Raw genomic sequence first — 19,365 nt, forward strand, 5'->3', positions numbered from 1 at the left:
AATCGACCAATCGCGATCAAACGTTCCTCCTACATTGTCAGATGCTCGACTGTGATTGGTCGATTTGCTTACAGTTGCGACTAAAAGTTTACCACGTGTAATGGCTGGTTGCGGTTGGAATTGACCAATCAGAGTAGCCGGCTGACAAATTGCTTTGTTCTGATTCGTCAATTGGTCTACAAGAATAAGCCTTTAGTCCCAATCTACAATAGGTAATTTAAGCCTTAAGCCTTAAGAATTTGATCAATCACAGTGTCAAATATGAAGGAAATATTCGACCAGGAATAAAGATTGGATTTACAATAGATTAGTAAGTTTTAAGCCGTAAGAAATTAAGTTCAATATTGGGATTTTAATTCTTTCGTTTATAATGAATTTAAAATTCATTATAAAATATAATCAACATATAATATATTCGTATAATACACATGAAGTCAATGTTTTTGACTATGATACTAGAATGGCATCAACCAATCGGTGAATCCGTGACAAAGATAGCGACCAACCTAGCATCTACCTATCCTTGAGTCACTCCCCCACCCTTGAAGACTCGCTCGAGCTCCAGTATGTTACAGGGCCCAATGGATGGCGGTGCGTGTACGACGGAGTCAGTGGCCAACAAACATGGCGATTGCCAAATAACAACGCTTCACGCCGTGTAGTAACGTGTACTTAGTGCGTTGCCATCCGCATTATTATTCCGCGAAATCAGCGAACCTTTTTCTACAGTTTTGTACAAGTGATAGAAATTAGAGCGAATTCCCTCCAGAAAGTCTTCGGAAATCCCTCGGATAGTGCGGTGCTTCGTGCAACTAGTGTTCATCGGCGGCTCGCGACAGTTCATTGCGGTGAGTCAGAAGACGTGTAATCTATAAACGCGCAAGTCTCTAATTGGCAGTAGAAGGAGAGGCAATTATCACATGGCTAGCTAATTGGCGCATCCGTAAAGAGAACTAATCGTTAATTGATTAACGTCAATTTCGCGCTCGTTCCTCTTCTACGAAATCTATGTGTACGTATGCCGTTTCACTTCTATTTTCCTCTAAAGGGAGAGAGATAACTGTTATCCGCAATATCTTAGATTTCCTTTTTAACGTGTCTCGACGATTGAGTGATAAAACAGTTTTGTATCACTGCACTATATAATCAAATGCATCTATTTGTTTTAAATCGTGTTTAAATTTTGTAAATTTTAAATTATTTTTAAATTTTAAAAAAGAATCGAGATATTGGATTTACAGTAAGATTTTTACAATAAGATTTACATTTTATTCACATGGCAACCTCTCTATTAGATAAAATTGTATTATATAAATTCAGTATATAATTTTTCATTTATATTATAATTAATATTATGTTATATTATGCTATTTAATTTATATTATGCTAGTTTACACTGCAATATACATATATTAAAATTATGTGGTTACTTTTCAGAATAGAAGACAATTTGTTTCAAAAATGCCTACACAAATGACAGAAAGTGATGACATTCGAGTGAAAATTATATATAATGGGTAATGCATGTCATAAAAGTTGTTTTACAATTTACAATTTGATAATACACACAAATCACGTTTTTATACATTTCTAATATTTAATGGAAAGGACATTTAATTTTTAATAATTAAAGAAAATAACATTTAATTTTTCTCAAAATATATATTTTAAATTATATTTTTTATTTAAAAAAAATTTTAACATTTATTTTGAAATTTTATGCTATATATCTCTAATAAAATGAATCATATTAATTAATAATTTATTGATAATTAATGCAATATAAATGTTTTCTTCTTGGAGATTTGTTTGGAAATTTAATTTAAGAGAAAGATTAATTTAAGAGAAAATAAGAACCTGTAGTATAATTAAAAAAAATCATACAAATTGAACAAAAATATTTTAAAATAGATGTATAATGAGTATAATTTTTTTATATCAGAGAAATGCAAATCACCTACATCAGTCCTCGGATTTCCGTGGAAAAATTGCGCGAGGAAATGCGAACGATATGCGGTTTTGGCACGGAACAATTCACGATGAAATGGGTGGACGACGAAGGCGATCCGTGTAGGATTGCCTCCCAACAGGAATTGAATGAAGCATTGAGACTGTACGAGCTCGAAAAGGATACGGAAATAACGATACACGGTCAGTACGCCAACGTTTACGATAGAAATCAGATCATTATTTATTAGATAAAATCACTTTTCCTAAAAAGATTATCTTGCACGCTGCTCTCTGATTTTAATGTTGCTAATTTGTTTTGTAAAAACTATATTACACCGATAATCGCTTGCATATTAGGCACTTAATGACTAAGAGTGACACACTGCTAAGTATGCATGTATAATAGTTTATTAAACAAAAACAGATATATACATATACATACAAGGAAATAATATATTTATTGATATCTGTTTAAAATATTCTATTTTATCAGATATTTATAGATAAAAAAATCATCCATAAATTGCGCGTAGATATATATAACTTAGTTATGCACGCATAATTAGCAGTATGTGATAATGCGTGTGCAATCGCTTCGATGCGTTCCAAGTATCGATACGCGCTTTTTAGATAGTAGAATGTATACGATATATTCGTCTTATCTGCGTGGTTTATCGTCGATATGAGTGGCAATTAATAGCGAAATCCATTGGCGCCGGTACACGTCGATCGATTTGACGATAGTATATGCAATCGCATGATGTGTTCAAAAATTCATAGTTCTCCGAGACTTTAGGGAGATGACTCAATAGACGACTCGGAGATGGTCTCATTTGTATGCGATGGCATACATTTTGATAAAACACATCGCGATCGTATATACATTTTTGATCCATAAAGATCGTCTTTTGTTTCTTTTGCGCAGATTTAATAACAATTAAAAACTTTTCTGGATTATAAATTCTGAATATGGAAAACAATTTTTTGAACTTCAAAGATTACATTTTTTTTAAATAGAAAATATAAATAGTATCCTCTTTGTTTCTAAATAAGGTAAAATTAATTTGTAATTTAAATAATATGGAGCACAAATACGATGAACGTACACTACTATTCCAAGAAAATACTGAGATGGAAACATTGAAGTAATCAAATTACAAGATTTTTGATATACATTTTAACCGTTCTTATAAATTATCTTATCAAGTATAACTCGACTCGTGCCTCTTTTTTGGAGCTTTTAAAAAAAAGGCATCGTAAAAATCAATAATTTTTTTAATGGAAATGACTTGGGATGTTATATATAATAGAATGTAAAGTGATCGGACATTCTCGTGCGACAAAAGCGTCTCGGTTTCTCTGATACGTATAACACGTATCGGTCTTCGTAAATCTACGGTTTCACAACATCAATCTCGATAGCAAAAGCGAAGATCGCATATCATAGAAGAATAAGGAAGAATTGACAGGATGGGCCGCAAAGACAAAGGAGCAGCAAGTGCAAAATGATAACTCAAAGAGAGACGAACGGCCAACGGTCAAAGTGAAAAATAGAAGAAAATAAAGAGAAATAAAGTAGAAAATAAAATAGAATAGAAGTGTGATATGCCGTAGGAATAATTCTTTTCAGAAATGGAAGCATACAAAAAGCGGAAAAATCTTCTCTGAAGGAAAGAAGTAGAATTAACGTGTATAATACAATATAGGACGGCGAGGCAAAGTTTACTTGAAAGCGGTGACAAGAAAAATCACTGAATAATCAGTGAGCAAACAGCAAAAGCATAAAGAAGAAGGAGGAGGAGGAGGAGGATAGATAAAGAGAGAAAGAGGGAGTGGGCAGAATCTGTGGGTAAACATAGGTGGGTATAGAACCGGCAGCGCGAAGGGAAGAGAAGAGAAGGGAAAGGGAGGATATGTATATGTATCACCTCCATCTCGACAAGGCGATCCGCGTTTGCGCGATTCGGTCGGTAGCGTGCGCCGGGCGGTGGTGGCGGGCGGTTAACGCATCTCGCCGCGGCAGTAGTCGATATCCTTGCACGGACCGATCAGCAAGGGCAACACGCCTGACGCTCCGACGCAAACCTGGCCGTGAGATCGCGAGATCGGCTCGTCAGAAGGGAAGCGTCGAGCGGAGAGAGGAGAAAGTCGAACCGGGATTGTAGAGAGCTTCTCTTACAGCCGCAAAGGGGTTGCGCCATCGACTACGTTTCGACTACAGCGGTAGTCGTCGGTGGTAGTCGTCGGCGCGCTACACCGCGAGCAGAGAGAGGTCGCAAAAGAGGCGGTAAACTAGCATCGATCGAGGTTGGTGATTCGTCGCATGCTCATCCCGGCGGCTCCTGTGTAAGAGGTCGACCGCGGTCGAAAGGAGACAAGGCGAGGCAGGAAAGGAAGTCGAGCATAGAGAAAGAGGCAAAGAGATCCCGCGCCCGAAGCATCAAAGAGGCCAGGCAATCGCGTTGCGATTGGAGCAGACGCAAGACGATATAATAATATACCGCGACGATTGAGCAAGGCGAGACAAGTACGGCTAGGCTCGTTACAGAATGGCGTGGGGTTATTGGAGCGCAACTTCCGTCAGCGATCGGGGTCGGTCACCTCGCCGCGAGAAGGACAAACAGCATCAGTGCTTGCATCAACCGTCGCAGCAACAGCAGATGCATCAGTCGGAGCTATCCGCGCAGAGCACCTATAGCAGCGTGCAGCAAGAGCGAGAGCTCGGTCCCGGTGTCGCGGGGGTCGCGACGGAGGAACCACCCTGTAGCATGATGATCCAGGGCGGCTCTTTTTATTCGTACTCTGCGGCAACAGCGGCAGCCGCAGCGGCAGCGAGCCGTCGTATCTCCACCGCCGTTGTCGAGGGTGGCGGTGGTCCATCCTCCTCCTCTGTTACCTCCACCGGCATCCAAGTATTACCGCGCGAGCGCCACGTGAAACCCGGCACGTACCCACCGTCGCCGGGTAGCGGCGACTCGGCTGAATACGAGCAACCAATCATCGGTCACCTTCGTGCCGCCGACATTTCGCCACCTCCCCTCATCAGTAGCCCACTGCATCATCATCATCTTCATCACCATCATGATGACATCTTCGCGCAGCCCAGCACCTCGTCCAGATCGGCGACAAAGATGCTCCAGTGTCCTCCGGATGTCGCCGAAGGTATGGACGAGCTGTCCGAGGCCGAGTTTGAGGAAGTGGTAGTCAACGCTGAATTAATTTACGGTCGCAACATTGGGCCCACCGCGACGTGTCGCGTGCACGGGCCGTGCAATCAGCAGCAGCAGCAGCAATTGCCACCGTTGTTACCGGAGTCTGCGCCCTCGATGACGTCGCTGCTCGACATCGAGCCTGTGGGTCCGTCGCAGTTCCAATTCAACGAGATCACCTGGGGTAGGTGTAGCCGAACAGGAGGGTACGCTGATCGAGAAAGAGCGCGCTTCTCGTAGCTTCGCCTTCTAATCATTCTAGTCGTCATCTTCAGCATGTTTTTCTAATGCGGCGTCTGATCTAGATCCTCCTTAGCTGTCTGTTTTGTATGCGATTGCGTTTCTGGTGCATTTCGTTCAATGTGACTGGACATGGCGGCTAGAAAAACTCCTGCTTTTTTCTTTCGCCGATGCTCGGCTATATCATATATACATATCTATATCACGCCTCCTTTCGGCCGGCTTTGGTGGTCTTGTTGACGGAAATCGTCGTAGCCGCTGACGTTTAGCGCATTGCAGTAATATAAAACTCCAAGTCGGTCACATATGAATTAATTATCGCGGGTTTTTGTTTTCATTAAAACAAGAGAGCGAAATTACATCGCTAATTGTACTCTCGGTTTAATGCATCTTTTTTGTCGGATATGATGGATAATGATACATTCTTTTAAATACATGTTTAATGTCAAATTTATTTCTCTTAGTCTTCCTGCGCTTATTGCGATCGCATTGAAGTCGATCGCGTATTACGTATTTTTTCGCATTAATTTCATAAAATAATTACGATAATTTTTTTATTATTTTATGACAGATAGCCGACTTGTATTAAAATTATAGCAATTGTTATAGATTATTAGACTAGTCTTTTATTTGTAATATGTATGTTAAGCGATCATTATCACTGTCATTGTTTCAATGATAATGTTTTATCTCTTTGTTTTCTCGCACAATATTATCGGAAGTAACAAAACTGCATTTTATTATGGTCATTGTTTGGTATATTAATTATGAACATGAATTACAACTTTGTTGTATATCATATATGATCCAGTTACGGCGAAGAGTTGAAAGTTTTAAATACAATTTTAATTGCGCTCTTCTTCGCGTACATGCGCGCCGATGCACTTATGCATTTACGCTATTATAGATCGTGCTTCTAGGGTCCCGCGTTTCGTGCATCCCGCATACAGCTCGTTGCACATATCCCCTACGTTAGAGGAAAGGGGAGTAAGTGTATGTACATCTTTATCGTACGTGTCATCGATCCCCCTTCACGATAATTAGTCTATGAATATTTCAAGAAAGCGCGTTTGACTCTCTCGCTCGCTTATACCATCTTGTCCTGCATCATCGATACGTGCCTGCGGTTTTCTCGTAACTAATGATTCGATTACGTGTACCTTACCAATGAGGGAGCAGCGATGACCTCGTTAGCGAGCCTGTCGCGATCGTATAATATATCCACATAATTCTAGCAGCCGCGCTTTGCTTTATATTTACACTGATGGAAGAGGTAACATCAGTCTAGCAAACTGTATGATATAATCCTAACTTTTTCTTCGTCGATAAATTTTTTTAAACATAGATTTTTTTATATTTAATAAATCTTTTTTTTATCGCGTTTATATAATATAATCTCGATATTTCAATTTTCAGTAATGTTGTTATAATTCGTGATTTAAATTTATTAAATTTATTTTAAAAATAGATCATGTGATTATAACAAGTTGACTTTTCGCTCTCTTCTCTGTATAATCTGAAATAATTATTTATATATTCATTTAATCTTTATTTTAATTACATAATTATAAATCTTGATTCAAAATCATATTTAAATTTTTATTTTAGACAAGTCTCAATTAACTCTGAATTGCTAGTGTTCTACATAGATATTGTCTATCAACTTACATTTATCGAATATTGAGCCGAGGATCTATTTTTAATATTCGGTAGAAAATCAACTTTTTTACCTGATAAAAATATGTACCTCCAAACCACAAACTTTTATTATTTGCTTTTCTTCTTTCTTTTTCTCTTTTTTAATATAACATTTTAATCTTTACGTCAGCAACTCGACTTTTCTCTCGAATTTCTTCGCGGGCTACGATATACCAACTCGTACATTCTACTTATTGTTAGCCATTCAAGTCTGAATGGCTGTTATAAAATTTTAACAAAGCATTGAAAGCATTAGAAAATGCATGCAATAAAAAATCTTATTTTTAAAAATTGCATTAAAAAATATTTATAATGTTCTCTTTACCCGAAATTTTGGATAAAAATACCTGGAAGATCAGAGATTTTTCAGGGGATTTGTTTACAAGATTTTTGGGTAAACATTTAATTGTAATTTCTATTCTACTATACGATCCAAGATTGTTCTCTTGTATTCCTTCGTCTCTGTTAATCTACGTTTGTGATCATTCGGAGAAAGGATTAACGCGACGTTGACAGTAACGAGCTTAAAAACGACAACGCGCAAGAATGTCAGGAACAGTTTTTTAGCGAAGACTTCGCCGCTCATCGACTTTGCGTTTTTATCGATGTGCGGAATCGTGAAGAAATTTAATCGCGAGCGCGCTGCATCAAAGCGACCAACTATCGCGCGTCTATTTTATCATCAGCGTTCGGCTATCTTCTTGTCTCTCTCTCTCTCTCTCCGTCGCCTTTTTTTCTTACTCATGACACACGATGACGGCGATAAGTGATAACGCGATGCTCGATGGCTCGAATAGGATTCAGTGTTAGTTGTTATCTGACTGTAACCGGAGTGAGGACACACTAGTACACACAGTATGTTGGATAATGAGCAGCGAACTTCGATTGGGTTCCAGTATGTGAATTGTTTTCCATGTAAGTTCGCTTATTTCGTTAATCTATCTCGTAATTCTTTTTGCTGGGACGAAAGAAAGAGAGAGAGAGAGAGAAAGAAAGATTAATCGATCGCCATCAATCGTCTCGTCGACAGATAAAATACGCAATATTAAATCATTGACGGCTATGATATTAGAAAGCACACAGCATCTTCAGATAATATCTAGATATACTTTATACAGATTTTAATATTGATTGATATCGATATTTTAATATTATTTATAAAATTTATTAAAATTTATTTATTAAAATATATAATAATATTTTCACATTCTGCCTGAGAGATAATTACTGTCCTTGTATATTGCTAAATCTATGATAAGAAATAAGAAATAAACTATATTCATAACATAAGAAATAAAAATTAATCAAATTGCAGAAATTTTAGATTCACTTTTATAAAAACGTTCGAAATTTTATTTGAAATAACGAAAAGCTAGCTTTGAAATACCAGCAAGCTAGAGATATAAAGGAACTGTCATGAAGCGTCTTGTCAGCAAAGCGAGCGTGCATTTCTTTCTTCTGTTGCAGTTTTTCCGAACGTGCCGCCTGCTCCCGGGATGCCGTGTCAAGGAGAAGACAGTGAGTGTATTTACTTGTTCATTGGAAACGTTGCAGCAACCGCAGTGGCCTGCATATATATACATTATATTAGTCAATGCGTACTAGCCAGCGAGTTCTAATTAACCGGCCGGTAGAAAGAGACGATTAGTGCGCGATAATAGACATACACACAAGGCACAACTCCGTTACGTGCAGGAATATATTCATCTTTCGTTCTTGACACCCCGCTCTTTACCAAGCTTTCCCTTCGATATGTTTTTAATCACACAACCTTCACAACATTAACGCGTCACTTCATACATTAAACGTCGAAATTAAGATTTAATTAAAGTTCTTTCGCTGCACTTATAGTGAAAAAAGTTGCGTGTTATAATAGATTCAGGGAGTCTACACCTTGAAAATGACGGAAAAGCAGGAATTCCACAGATTTATCTCGGGATTCAAGGAACTTTTTAAATAATTTTCTCTTTGATAATTTTGCTCTTTTATTGTAAGCAGATATTCGCCGATTAAGTTGTGAATTATATATGTGAATTATATGTGTTTAAATTATATTATAAATATTTACTTCTGTTTATATATTCAATTTTTTAATGCAATATTGAATATATGACATATATTCTTTATTTTAATTTTCAGTAATAAATAAAAATATTATGCAAGTGAAAAATGTTTATCTTATGAAAACTATCCAGTTTTTTCAAAATCAAACATTTGTAAATCTAACACTTGAAACTTAAGTGACTTTGTGTTTTCTTTTCGTATGAAAAGTATTTAGAAAACGCATATAATAAAAAAACTTATTTTAGGAAGTTGCACTATAAAATCTTTAAAATGTTCTCTTTATTTAGAATTTTGAACAAAAATATCTGAAAGAGGAATTTTCAAGGAATTGTTTTACGTTTTAAGATTTGTAGACGCCTTGAAATTATAATGCATCAAAAAACTCATGAATTTTTTTATACTGTGTATCGTGAGATAATTTTTATGCGCGTCACGAAAGTTTTATGAAATGTGTAGAAAATTTGCTTTTTAGATTAACAGACAGCTACAGTTCACTGTCACTAAATACATTTTCGTTGGAAATGTAAGATACGTGAAATTGTATATGATTATATATGTTCATTTACTTATGAAGGATAAAAAAAGAAAGTTTTATGTAATTTTTCTTCATTTACTTTATAATCCGCTGCAGCGAGAGAACTTTAAAAGGAAAACTTTAAAATATTCTCCTTACAGTATACAGTCGCTCAATAGTTGCGTCGAATTGACATTTAAACATTTTTCAGTCTGTAGGCCCATTTCGTAATATACTTTTAATACAAGCATATCATAACTATAACGTATTTCATTATATAAGTGCAAGTGTTTGTAATGCATGCGTTTGCAAGTTAACAAAATGAGTCTATTAAGATACAAAAATATTGCGTTAAAATAACTAGAAAAATCTTTTGTTTTGAATAGATTCTTCATATGTATGAATTTTTCTCGTGGTGAGATCTCTCTTCTCAGATCACTGGCATCGATACATCCGGTGATTGTCGCGTTCACGGATAAGTATAGATTGAATCCGACCAGTCTCTCCGAAACATTTCATGTGATAGTTTATACAGAAAAGGAAGAAAAACAACTTATTATTTCAACGTGCGTTTTTACTGTGCAAGATACACTTTGCGGGAACCTATTTCGTTGTTATTGTCATTGATCTTTGGTTGTTGTTGTTTGTATTATTCTCGTCCGCATCGATATACTTCGTTGTCAGTGAAGCCATACATCGTTCGACTACGCGATCGGTTGCGACTGGGCTAAAAGAAAAAGAGAGAGAGGATGGTGGTAAAATCAATTCGCAATAAAACTCGTAGGCGAAACTTTATTATCGAAATACATTTATGAAACATATGAGCTAGTATCGAAGATTTCACATAGACAACATAAATTTATTATTACTCATCTCTCTTGAAAGATATTATGCTTCATGTTTAACTCTTAAATATATATTTTTAAAATTTTTACAAATATATTTAATCGGAATCATTTAAAGTTTTATTTAAAGTTTGTATTAAACACTTATTAATTTTTGATCAACAAATTAATAAAAAGTGATTTAATTTATTATTACACAATATATTTATAGTTACTAATTTAATTATCATTTCAATAATTTAATTATTAATAAAAATAGCTTCATTAATTTTTAATTATTGCATTTAATTAATTTTTTAATTGTACAATAGTATTTATAATTAATAATTAATTAAATGATATTAAAACATCAAAAATTAAATCTTATTTAAGATTAAATTGTAATTGTATTAAAGTCTGCGTTATATAGTATAATGAAATTTCATCACGTTCGATATGGATGAGTCGCGGAAGTCGATCAGAGAGTTGATCGATCAACTGAAGCTTTCCATCATTTATGACATTTATGTTATTTCATTTTCCGAAGGAAGCATCTACAGACGTGGCGCTCGTAGGTGGAGGAAGCTGTATCGGGTGAACGGCCATATTTTTCAGGCGAAACGATTCAATCGGGTAAGCATCATATCATTTAATTACCATTGCACAATCTATTCATCACCTCCCCGTTCCCCCCCCCCCTCCGTACCCCTCATATGCAGTGCGAAGAGATAGATCTGTCGCAAGTGCGACACGACGACGAAAACGAATCCTCTGTGTATATAGAGTTCTTTTATGGAGCACTTCCACTACTTACTCTAAAACTTGCTGGCTAGTGTGACTTCGTCGTCGACAAGGATAGCAGATTTCTCTCTCTCTTACTTTCCGTATCGTTGAAAGCGTAAAATTGTAACTGGGTTTTTACCTTGGTATGAATCCTCTCTATTTTTTTCGTCTGCATTCCATTTTGTTAAGCTTCTCTTTCTTCTTCCACTATAATTTAGTACTTTATTTTGTCCACGTTTTTGAAAGAGCATTCATTGTGTTTAAGAATCTGATATTTAAATTTAATTATTATTTTCTATGATTCACATTTCAATCCTGAGAAGTTTTATTTGCATTACAGTAATTGCGCTATCGTATTAAATAAATTTTTAGACTTGTACTTGAAAGCAAGTACAAGTAAAACCTCATTTCCCCGCGAGACTTAAACACAATTATTATTTTAAAACGATTACTTTTTTAACTTTTAATATACTTTTAACACAGAAAGTCCAGGAAAATGTAATGCAATGTTCTTTATGTCTGTTGCAGAGGGCATTTTGCGCATTTTGCCAGGATCGGATCTGGGGCCTCGGACGTCAAGGATTCAAGTGCATTCAATGCAAACTGCTGGTACACAAAAAATGCCACAAAGTGGTGCGCAAGCCGTGCCTGAGTCAGCAGCAGCAGCAACAGCAGCAGCTGCAGAGCGCGGAGTCCCAGACGATCGACAGAAATGGTGATCAACAGCTTGATCCGTATCCGATCCCTCTCGAAGATGAGATATCGGAGTCGCCGATCATCGAGGAGCATTCGCGCGATCGTAAGATCATTCAATAAATGTTTATAAGATTTGTATTATATCTAATATTTGTATTATGTCTAATAGTTTTATACATATTATTTAATATTTTTATAATTATATATAAATGATAAGTACTTTAAATTCTAATTTTTTGACAAGACATTTATTAATTAGATGTACATATTAATACAGCTTTGCATTGAGTAATACATTTTTTAGAGTAATAGAACTTTATTTAGAAACACACTGCTACATTTATCGATCATCGATTCAAAAATATTTTTTTTTCATTTGTAATATTTTTTTATCCGAAGAAATCGGAAGTGAGGAAGGGGAAGAATTGCCGTTAGACACATTAAACGAGGGCGACACATCGAACGATATGCAACGGCAATACTCTTTGAACGACTTCGAACTGATCAGAGTGATCGGCCGTGGTTCCTACGCCAAGGTCTTGATGGTGGAGCTGAAACGCACTAAGAGGATCTACGCTATGAAAGTTATCAAGAAATCTCTGGTGACAGATGACGAGGACATCGATTGGGTGCAAACGGAAAAACATGTATTTGAGACAGCCTCGAATCATCCCTTTCTGGTAGGCCTGCACTCCTGCTTCCAAACGCCTTCGCGCCTATTTTTCGTGATCGAATTCGTGCGTGGTGGCGATCTCATGTTCCATATGCAGCGACAGCGTCGTCTTCCAGAGGATCACGCACGGTTTTATGTAGCCGAGATCAGCTTGGCATTAAACTTTCTACATGAAAAAGGTAAAGAATTTTCTTCTTCTTCCCATCACCACTTTTCCTTCTTTTTCTCCTTCTTTCTTTTTTTTCTTTTTCTATTCTTTTTTTTTCTCTTTCTATCTCTTTTTCTCCCTCCTTTTTTCCGTTTTCCCTTCTCGCTTTTTTTTTCCTTTCCCCTTTCCTTTTCTTTTCCCTTTTTCTCTACTTTTCTCTTTTCTCTTTCTTTATCCTTCTTCCTTGTCGTTTCTTTCTTCCTACTCTCTATTTTCTTTTTTCTTTTCTCTATCTCTCCTTTTCTTTTTTTCTTTTTTTCTTTCTCTCTTTTACTTTTATGCTATTAAATTTTGTTGAAGATTGAATGCGCTTGATTTAAACTCGATAATCATTTGCTTCCAGGAATTATATATAGGGATTTAAAACTCGATAATGTATTGCTTGATCATGAAGGACACGTTAAGCTTACGGATTACGGAATGTGTAAGGAGGGTATCCGGGAGGGCGATAACACTGGCACGTTCTGCGGCACTCCCAATTACATCGCTCCTGAAATTCTCCGTGGCGAAGAATACAGCTTCTCGGTGGACTGGTGGGCTCTAGGGGTTCTTCTGTACGAGATGTTGGCGGGACGTAGCCCCTTCGATCTCACTAGTGCATCCGAAGAGCCGGATAAAAATACTGAGGATTTTCTATTTCAAGTTATTTTGGAAAAGACCATACGTATACCGCGATCTTTGTCTGTTAAAGCGGCGTCTGTTCTTAGAGGATTCCTTTGCAAAGACCCCGCGGAGAGGCTAGGTTGCGGAAAGAGACCCTCTGGTTTTCTTGACATTGTCGCTCATCCTTTTTTCAAAGCGATTGATTGGGAAATGGTAAATATTATCGCATTATAGATACAAATGCAATCTTGTTCATTTTGCTAAGTATTTCGTAGAAAGAGTATATGACTTTTCGCATATCATCAAACTGTTATTTATAACTTTACAGTTGGAACAAAAACAGGTTACACCACCTTACAAACCACGCTTGGATTCCGATCGTGATCTAGCAAACTTTCCGCCTGAATTTACGGATGAAGAAGTTCGTTTGACTCCGGATGATCCGTAAGTTTATTAGTTTAATTTATATATTATTTCTCTTAAAACAATTTATCTTTCTATTAAAAATTGTTTTTATTTATATTTAGAATTAATACATAGATGTAAAATATATTTTTGTAGACATCTATGAGATTGTCTATATATTATTATATCGCAGGAAGCAAATCGAGAAGATCGATCAGAGCGAATTCGACGGTTTCGAGTATGTAAATCCTCTACTAATGTCACTAGAGGACTGCGTGTGACAAGAGCCGATTCTCATTGTGCAGCGTCACAATCAAGATTTACAGCAACAGCAGCAGCAGTATCAATTGCAGCAATGCTACATGTATGAATTGCAAGATAGACTCGCGAAACTTCGTATTGATCCCCTGCTCCCCGTTGTCGGCTCAAGTAATCGAAGTTATCACAATAATGTATTTCTAATGACATACTCGGAGGAGAATGAGAACGACAATAATTATAATGAACATCATCGACAGCTACCGCCACCCTTCCCTTTCCGATATGAAAGCCCGGCATGCCCTCGTTCTCTAAGCATCACAGACGTTACTTACAATCCCGGTAATAATAACGCGATTGTTAGTAATTACGACGAAAACAATTATGACGATATGGAGGATGAAAATCCACGGAAAGGTCTTCTGAAACAGATATTTTGCCTTCCATTAAATTAAAGCTCGATCCTCGAGCTTCTTTTTTAAAGAGATATAAGATTGTCTCTAACTTGATCACTCGTGATACGCATTTTTGTAGAAATGACTTGAGATTTATGGCATTGTTGGATGTTGACGTCCTGTGTAGCTACATGTAGCTTATAAAAACAAGATATTTAATTCATTCAAACATATATATATATATATATATATATATATATATATATATATATATATATATATACACACATACATATACATATATATATATATATATATATATATATATAAAATAAATAATTAAGTTAACTATTTCCTTTCATATATGGTGCTGCAAATATAAACATATTAATGAGTGACATTCTTTTTCGTAATTTTTTATTGGGAAGCTAAATATGAAAATGTACCTGATTGCTTCAATTGATCTGTTTTTTTTTATATACAGTGTTGTTTTTTTTTGTGCAGCAGATTGATATTCTCAAAGTATTATGCAATTAATCATTCCTTTGTGATTACGTTTAATGATAAAAAGAATAACCAAGAATAGTTTAAAACTATATAATCGCCATTCGAAACATATAATAGCAGTTATATATAGATTAGTTATATTGTGGAAGAAGCATACCAAATAGGCGTAATATTCTCTCTTCTCTTTCATTAAATAATTGTTATGTAAAGCTCTTTACTAAATCTTGCGAGACATAAAATGAATAGTAATTTAAACGCGTTGCTTTTATACAGACATTCCTATTATCTCGATTGAACTGATTAATTGTTACGCTGATCACTTTATAGATTAAAGAACTGTTGCATATTATAACTACAGTTATAAATTCCAAATGTTTCTTTTGTTCTCGAGACATTGACGCTGTTAAAACAGAAAAAGAATACGCAGTAAAATAATTTTCTATAAAAATATGGTTTTTTAATTGTAAGAAATAGTATTCTGAAAATATTTTTACTCCATAACAGCTAGAGTTGTATTTACACGTTTATATTAGTAATATACTTATTATTCAGGCGTGAGAGAGTAAACCGATTCCTAGCGTGTGATTAGTACAATTTTTATAGTTTTTCAAAATATATCGAGCAAACGAACAACTGAACAGTTGGAGTATACTAAAGATTAGTTTATCTTAAAGTTAAAATTATATAGAAATCGTTATGCACGCAGTATTCCTTGGTTATTCATAAAAATTTTAATAAATAAGACAATTGTAATGTATGTAAAGCATTTGCTCTAACTTTATTCTAAACTGATTGCAAATAAATTTTAAAATATATTACATTAAAAGTATTAACCATAAAAGAAAATATTATTAAAAGCACCATGGGATGTTTTATTAAATTGATATTTGTAATAAAATTAACGAATATAAAGAATTGAGCGATAAACGTTTGACAAAATGCAATCAATTAAAAAGTAGAACTATATGTAGACGAATATGTACTAAATTATGTATTAAAGTTATACTGGGATTTTTGTTCCAGTGATTAATGACTAAAATTAGTTAATTAAAAGCGTTAAAAAAATTTTACGAAAAGCAGCTTAATACATTAACGGCCGCTGACGTAGTCGTTACGTTTTTTCAGGATTATGTCAGTATTACGTCTATAGCTAAAACTAAAAGCAGTAAATTTACTAAGTTTTGATTTTAAACAAGTCTTTAAATCGGACGAATTATTCTTTCTTACCTGCATAACAGAGAATTTCCTGTATTTATTTTAACTATAAATAATAAGTAATTGAAAGTATGAGATTCAAAGATAAATTTTCAAAATTTTATCCTTGACTTAATTGCAGAATTTTGCGACTCTTTACTTTAAAATTGCGGTTACGAATGTATTGATATAGTTGCAAAGAGATCGATACAGAATTATCGTAAATGTGAAAAGTAAATTAGAAAAAAATATTTAGGAATATAAACACATACACACACATACATATACATAAATATGGAATTATTAATGAAATGTAATATATACCAAATTGCATCATACAAGAAGGAAATATAATTAAATTCATAATTTTTTCTGAATTCTTTTGAGCGTTGAAAATATAATAGGTATATATATATATATGATAGATACATACATGATTACAAAATCAAGTTCCGGGACATTAGCTATGTTAAAAAAAACAACAATCGATTTTTCCTCGGCATAAAGAATAGCATTTTTATATAAAGAGAAAGTATCTAAACATGATTTGTGTTAGAAAAAAGATTGTGCATTAAAAAGAATATGGTGCCAATATACACCCAATATTTGTAATAAAGTATCATTCGTATCATGCGAACAGGTACGAATATAATATTTTATGCATCCCAGAGAGAACTTGTGCATGATTTTTTTTATAGAGCTATACTCTGTGTATACTCAAAGATTTGCTTTCCCCCTTGTCTTTAGTTTATTCGCGAACAATAAATCACACTGTTTTTTTTGTCCTTTTATTATTCGTATCTTTTTTCGTAAGATTATGCAGTATATATATAAGAAAACTTCGCATATATATATATAAATTCCTATTGTAACATAGTGAATCAATTGAATGAGTGTTATCGCTGTAAACTTAATTGTTGCAAATATTACTATTATTTTATATAAACTACGACGAACATCGTCGATCTACTATTTTTTTATAGGGGATGAGTTGGGTGAACGCAGCTATAAAAGTAACTATAAAAGTATTCTATAATAAAAAAAACCTTAGCGTGCGCTGATGGTATTAAAAACACAACATGATATAATATATGGTATAACATTTTCAATGATGTTTTTATATTATTTGATTTTCGGCGCTATATATTGCAGTTGAATTTATTACTTAGGACAGACGCTTAAATATCGTAAAATAAAATATAATCTATATATCTTCTGACGAATATATTGCCTTTCGCAAGCGGAACACGACATTTCGCGCAATAATCGAGATATTGTCGGATAAAGAAGGGACTTAGAAAAGTACGCAGATTACAATTGATAACATTACCACATTCTGTGCTCTATTGAGATATATTGCACAAGATTGTATCGAACTTTGTTTATAAGTTTAGTATGCGACATAGTAATGCAGACTTGCATGGTATATACCTACAACTTATTTTTTTAAAAAAAAGTAAGCCCTAGAGAAAATAAAGTTTCAAGTTTTATATTATTATTGGATCTTATCATCTTCAATGTACTTTCATTGTATTCGTATATTTTGATTATGTGTTATACACGCATCTATAAAAAGAAATATTATGTTGTATATGTATAAATATTTAATAATTGTATACTCGACGATTTCGGATACCTTTAATCGAATGAAGAGAATATCTACAAAGATGAATGAAGCGTATTATTTTATAAATTAGAGTTAGAATTAATTTAATTTGATCTAAAACATGTCAAAGTGCATTTTCAGTTGCATGTCCGAGCCTTTCAAATATCTCAACTATATTTTGACTTATATTCTAGATATTTCAACTATATTTATTAAATACAGAAACAGATTTTATTAGCTCTTTCGCAAACAGATATTATGTGAAATATAAACCTAGGGAAGTAGCGTATAAATCAATCATCTTTGTACTTTCTTCTGTGCGATCTTTTTATAGATCACGTGTGTGTGTGAAAAAGTACAGAAAAAAAGTCGCGCAAAACTCAGTTTTACAACTAAGAACCCAGTTAGCCAAATCTGTCCAAACAGATTTAGCCAAGTGCCTGCTATAAATTGTTGTCAGCAAAAAGGCTACAAATTTGATACAGGAGCTATTAATATCGATTAAGTCGGCAAATAACTGCTGTCAAATTTTGTGAGCAGGCTTTACAGCAAATCACAACTTTAATACGGACATAGTTGATACCAATTGTTAGCTATTTCTAAGTAAATTTGTTGCCACTCTGCTGACACATTGCGCGCATTTTGCTTACTGGGATATATTATTCGTTAATGTTCAGATTTATAGAAAATGGTATACAGATATTTTTCTATGTAATTTAAATTTTGCAGGCATTTTTGGGAATTGATGTCCATATTTTTACCCGTATTTTCGTTTAAAAATTTATAAACTTGAACCTGAATGCCAAATTTAAATGTACGCATCAGGTTTCTGAGATAAAAATCGCAGATATAATTTTCTTTATTCTCGTACGGCATGATTTGCTTATTTCAATTCTTATGTAATTTTTCGTTCAAAATATAATAGAAAAAGTGAATTGATAATTCTTTTGGAATATCTCGCTATGTGTACTCAATGTGTATATAGGATGCCCTAAAATTCGTGAAAATATTATAGCAGAAAAAATTAAGAAAAAAAATCATTGCGATTTTTTATTCTAGGCAGTTTTTGAGATTTAAAGCTGGTCAATCACAGGATACATGAAGTACATGATAAAATATGTGATTCACGAACAGTCGACCGTCTAAATGATCTATAGATAGATGATTTTAAACTTTTATATCTCAAAAACTGCTGGTTGGAATAAAAAATAACACAAGTTTTTTATCTAATTTTTAGAAAACTTTTCTGCCATAGTATTTAGTATTTAGTATTTTGAGTCGCGAATTTCGGGACACTCTGTATAATATTTATGCATTTATGTAGTTGAAAAGATGAATTCGATGATGCAGATACGCGTATCAAATGTATGACACAAAAATTTAACAGAAAATAGATATCGGAGAATTTTGTGCGTGTATATGTATGTATGTGTAGATATATCTGTGTGTGTGAAAATATATTAATTAAGAGCCGATGGAATACATTTCAGTATAATAATTTTTCACACATTTCAATAATTTTTTTTTGTTTTTTTTTT

At 34.3% G+C, this 19,365-nt stretch overlaps 2 protein-coding genes across 8 annotated transcripts; both read left to right on the forward strand.

Annotated features, from left to right (window-relative positions):
* Positions 1-223: 223 nt before the first annotated feature.
* Positions 224-14,202, forward strand: Apkc (protein kinase C iota type). 7 transcript variants are annotated; one of them, XM_083107632.1, is made up of 11 exons: positions 224-310; positions 576-848; positions 1,438-1,517; positions 1,943-2,151; positions 8,565-8,615; positions 11,047-11,132; positions 11,811-12,081; positions 12,378-12,830; positions 13,203-13,675; positions 13,791-13,906; positions 14,061-14,202. In XM_083107632.1, exons 3-11 carry the CDS (start codon positions 1,462-1,464, stop codon positions 14,146-14,148), a joined length of 1,803 nt encoding a protein of 600 aa, XP_082963758.1. In that variant the 5' UTR covers positions 224-310; positions 576-848; positions 1,438-1,461; the 3' UTR covers positions 14,149-14,202. The 7 variants fall into 7 exon arrangements, with proteins under 7 accessions (XP_082963758.1, XP_082963759.1, XP_082963760.1 ...); XM_083107633.1 differs by having other exon boundaries at positions 238-310; positions 460-1,012; XM_083107634.1 differs by having other exon boundaries at positions 238-310; positions 460-1,012; positions 1,443-1,517.
* Positions 14,203-14,229: 27 nt separating this feature from the next.
* LOC145976503 (uncharacterized) lies at positions 14,230-14,768 on the forward strand. The gene has a single exon (XM_083107638.1). The coding sequence runs from the start codon at positions 14,230-14,232 to the stop codon at positions 14,578-14,580; it is 351 nt and encodes a 116-aa protein (XP_082963764.1). The 3' UTR covers positions 14,581-14,768.
* The last annotated feature ends 4,597 nt before the right edge of the window (positions 14,769-19,365 follow it).

The sequence above is a fragment of the Camponotus vicinus genome, unplaced genomic scaffold (assembly GCF_025532165.1).
Source record: "Camponotus vicinus isolate PSW18456_S1 unplaced genomic scaffold, iyCamVici1.0 SCAF_9, whole genome shotgun sequence".
Classification (NCBI taxonomy): Eukaryota; Metazoa; Arthropoda; class Insecta; order Hymenoptera; family Formicidae; genus Camponotus; species Camponotus vicinus.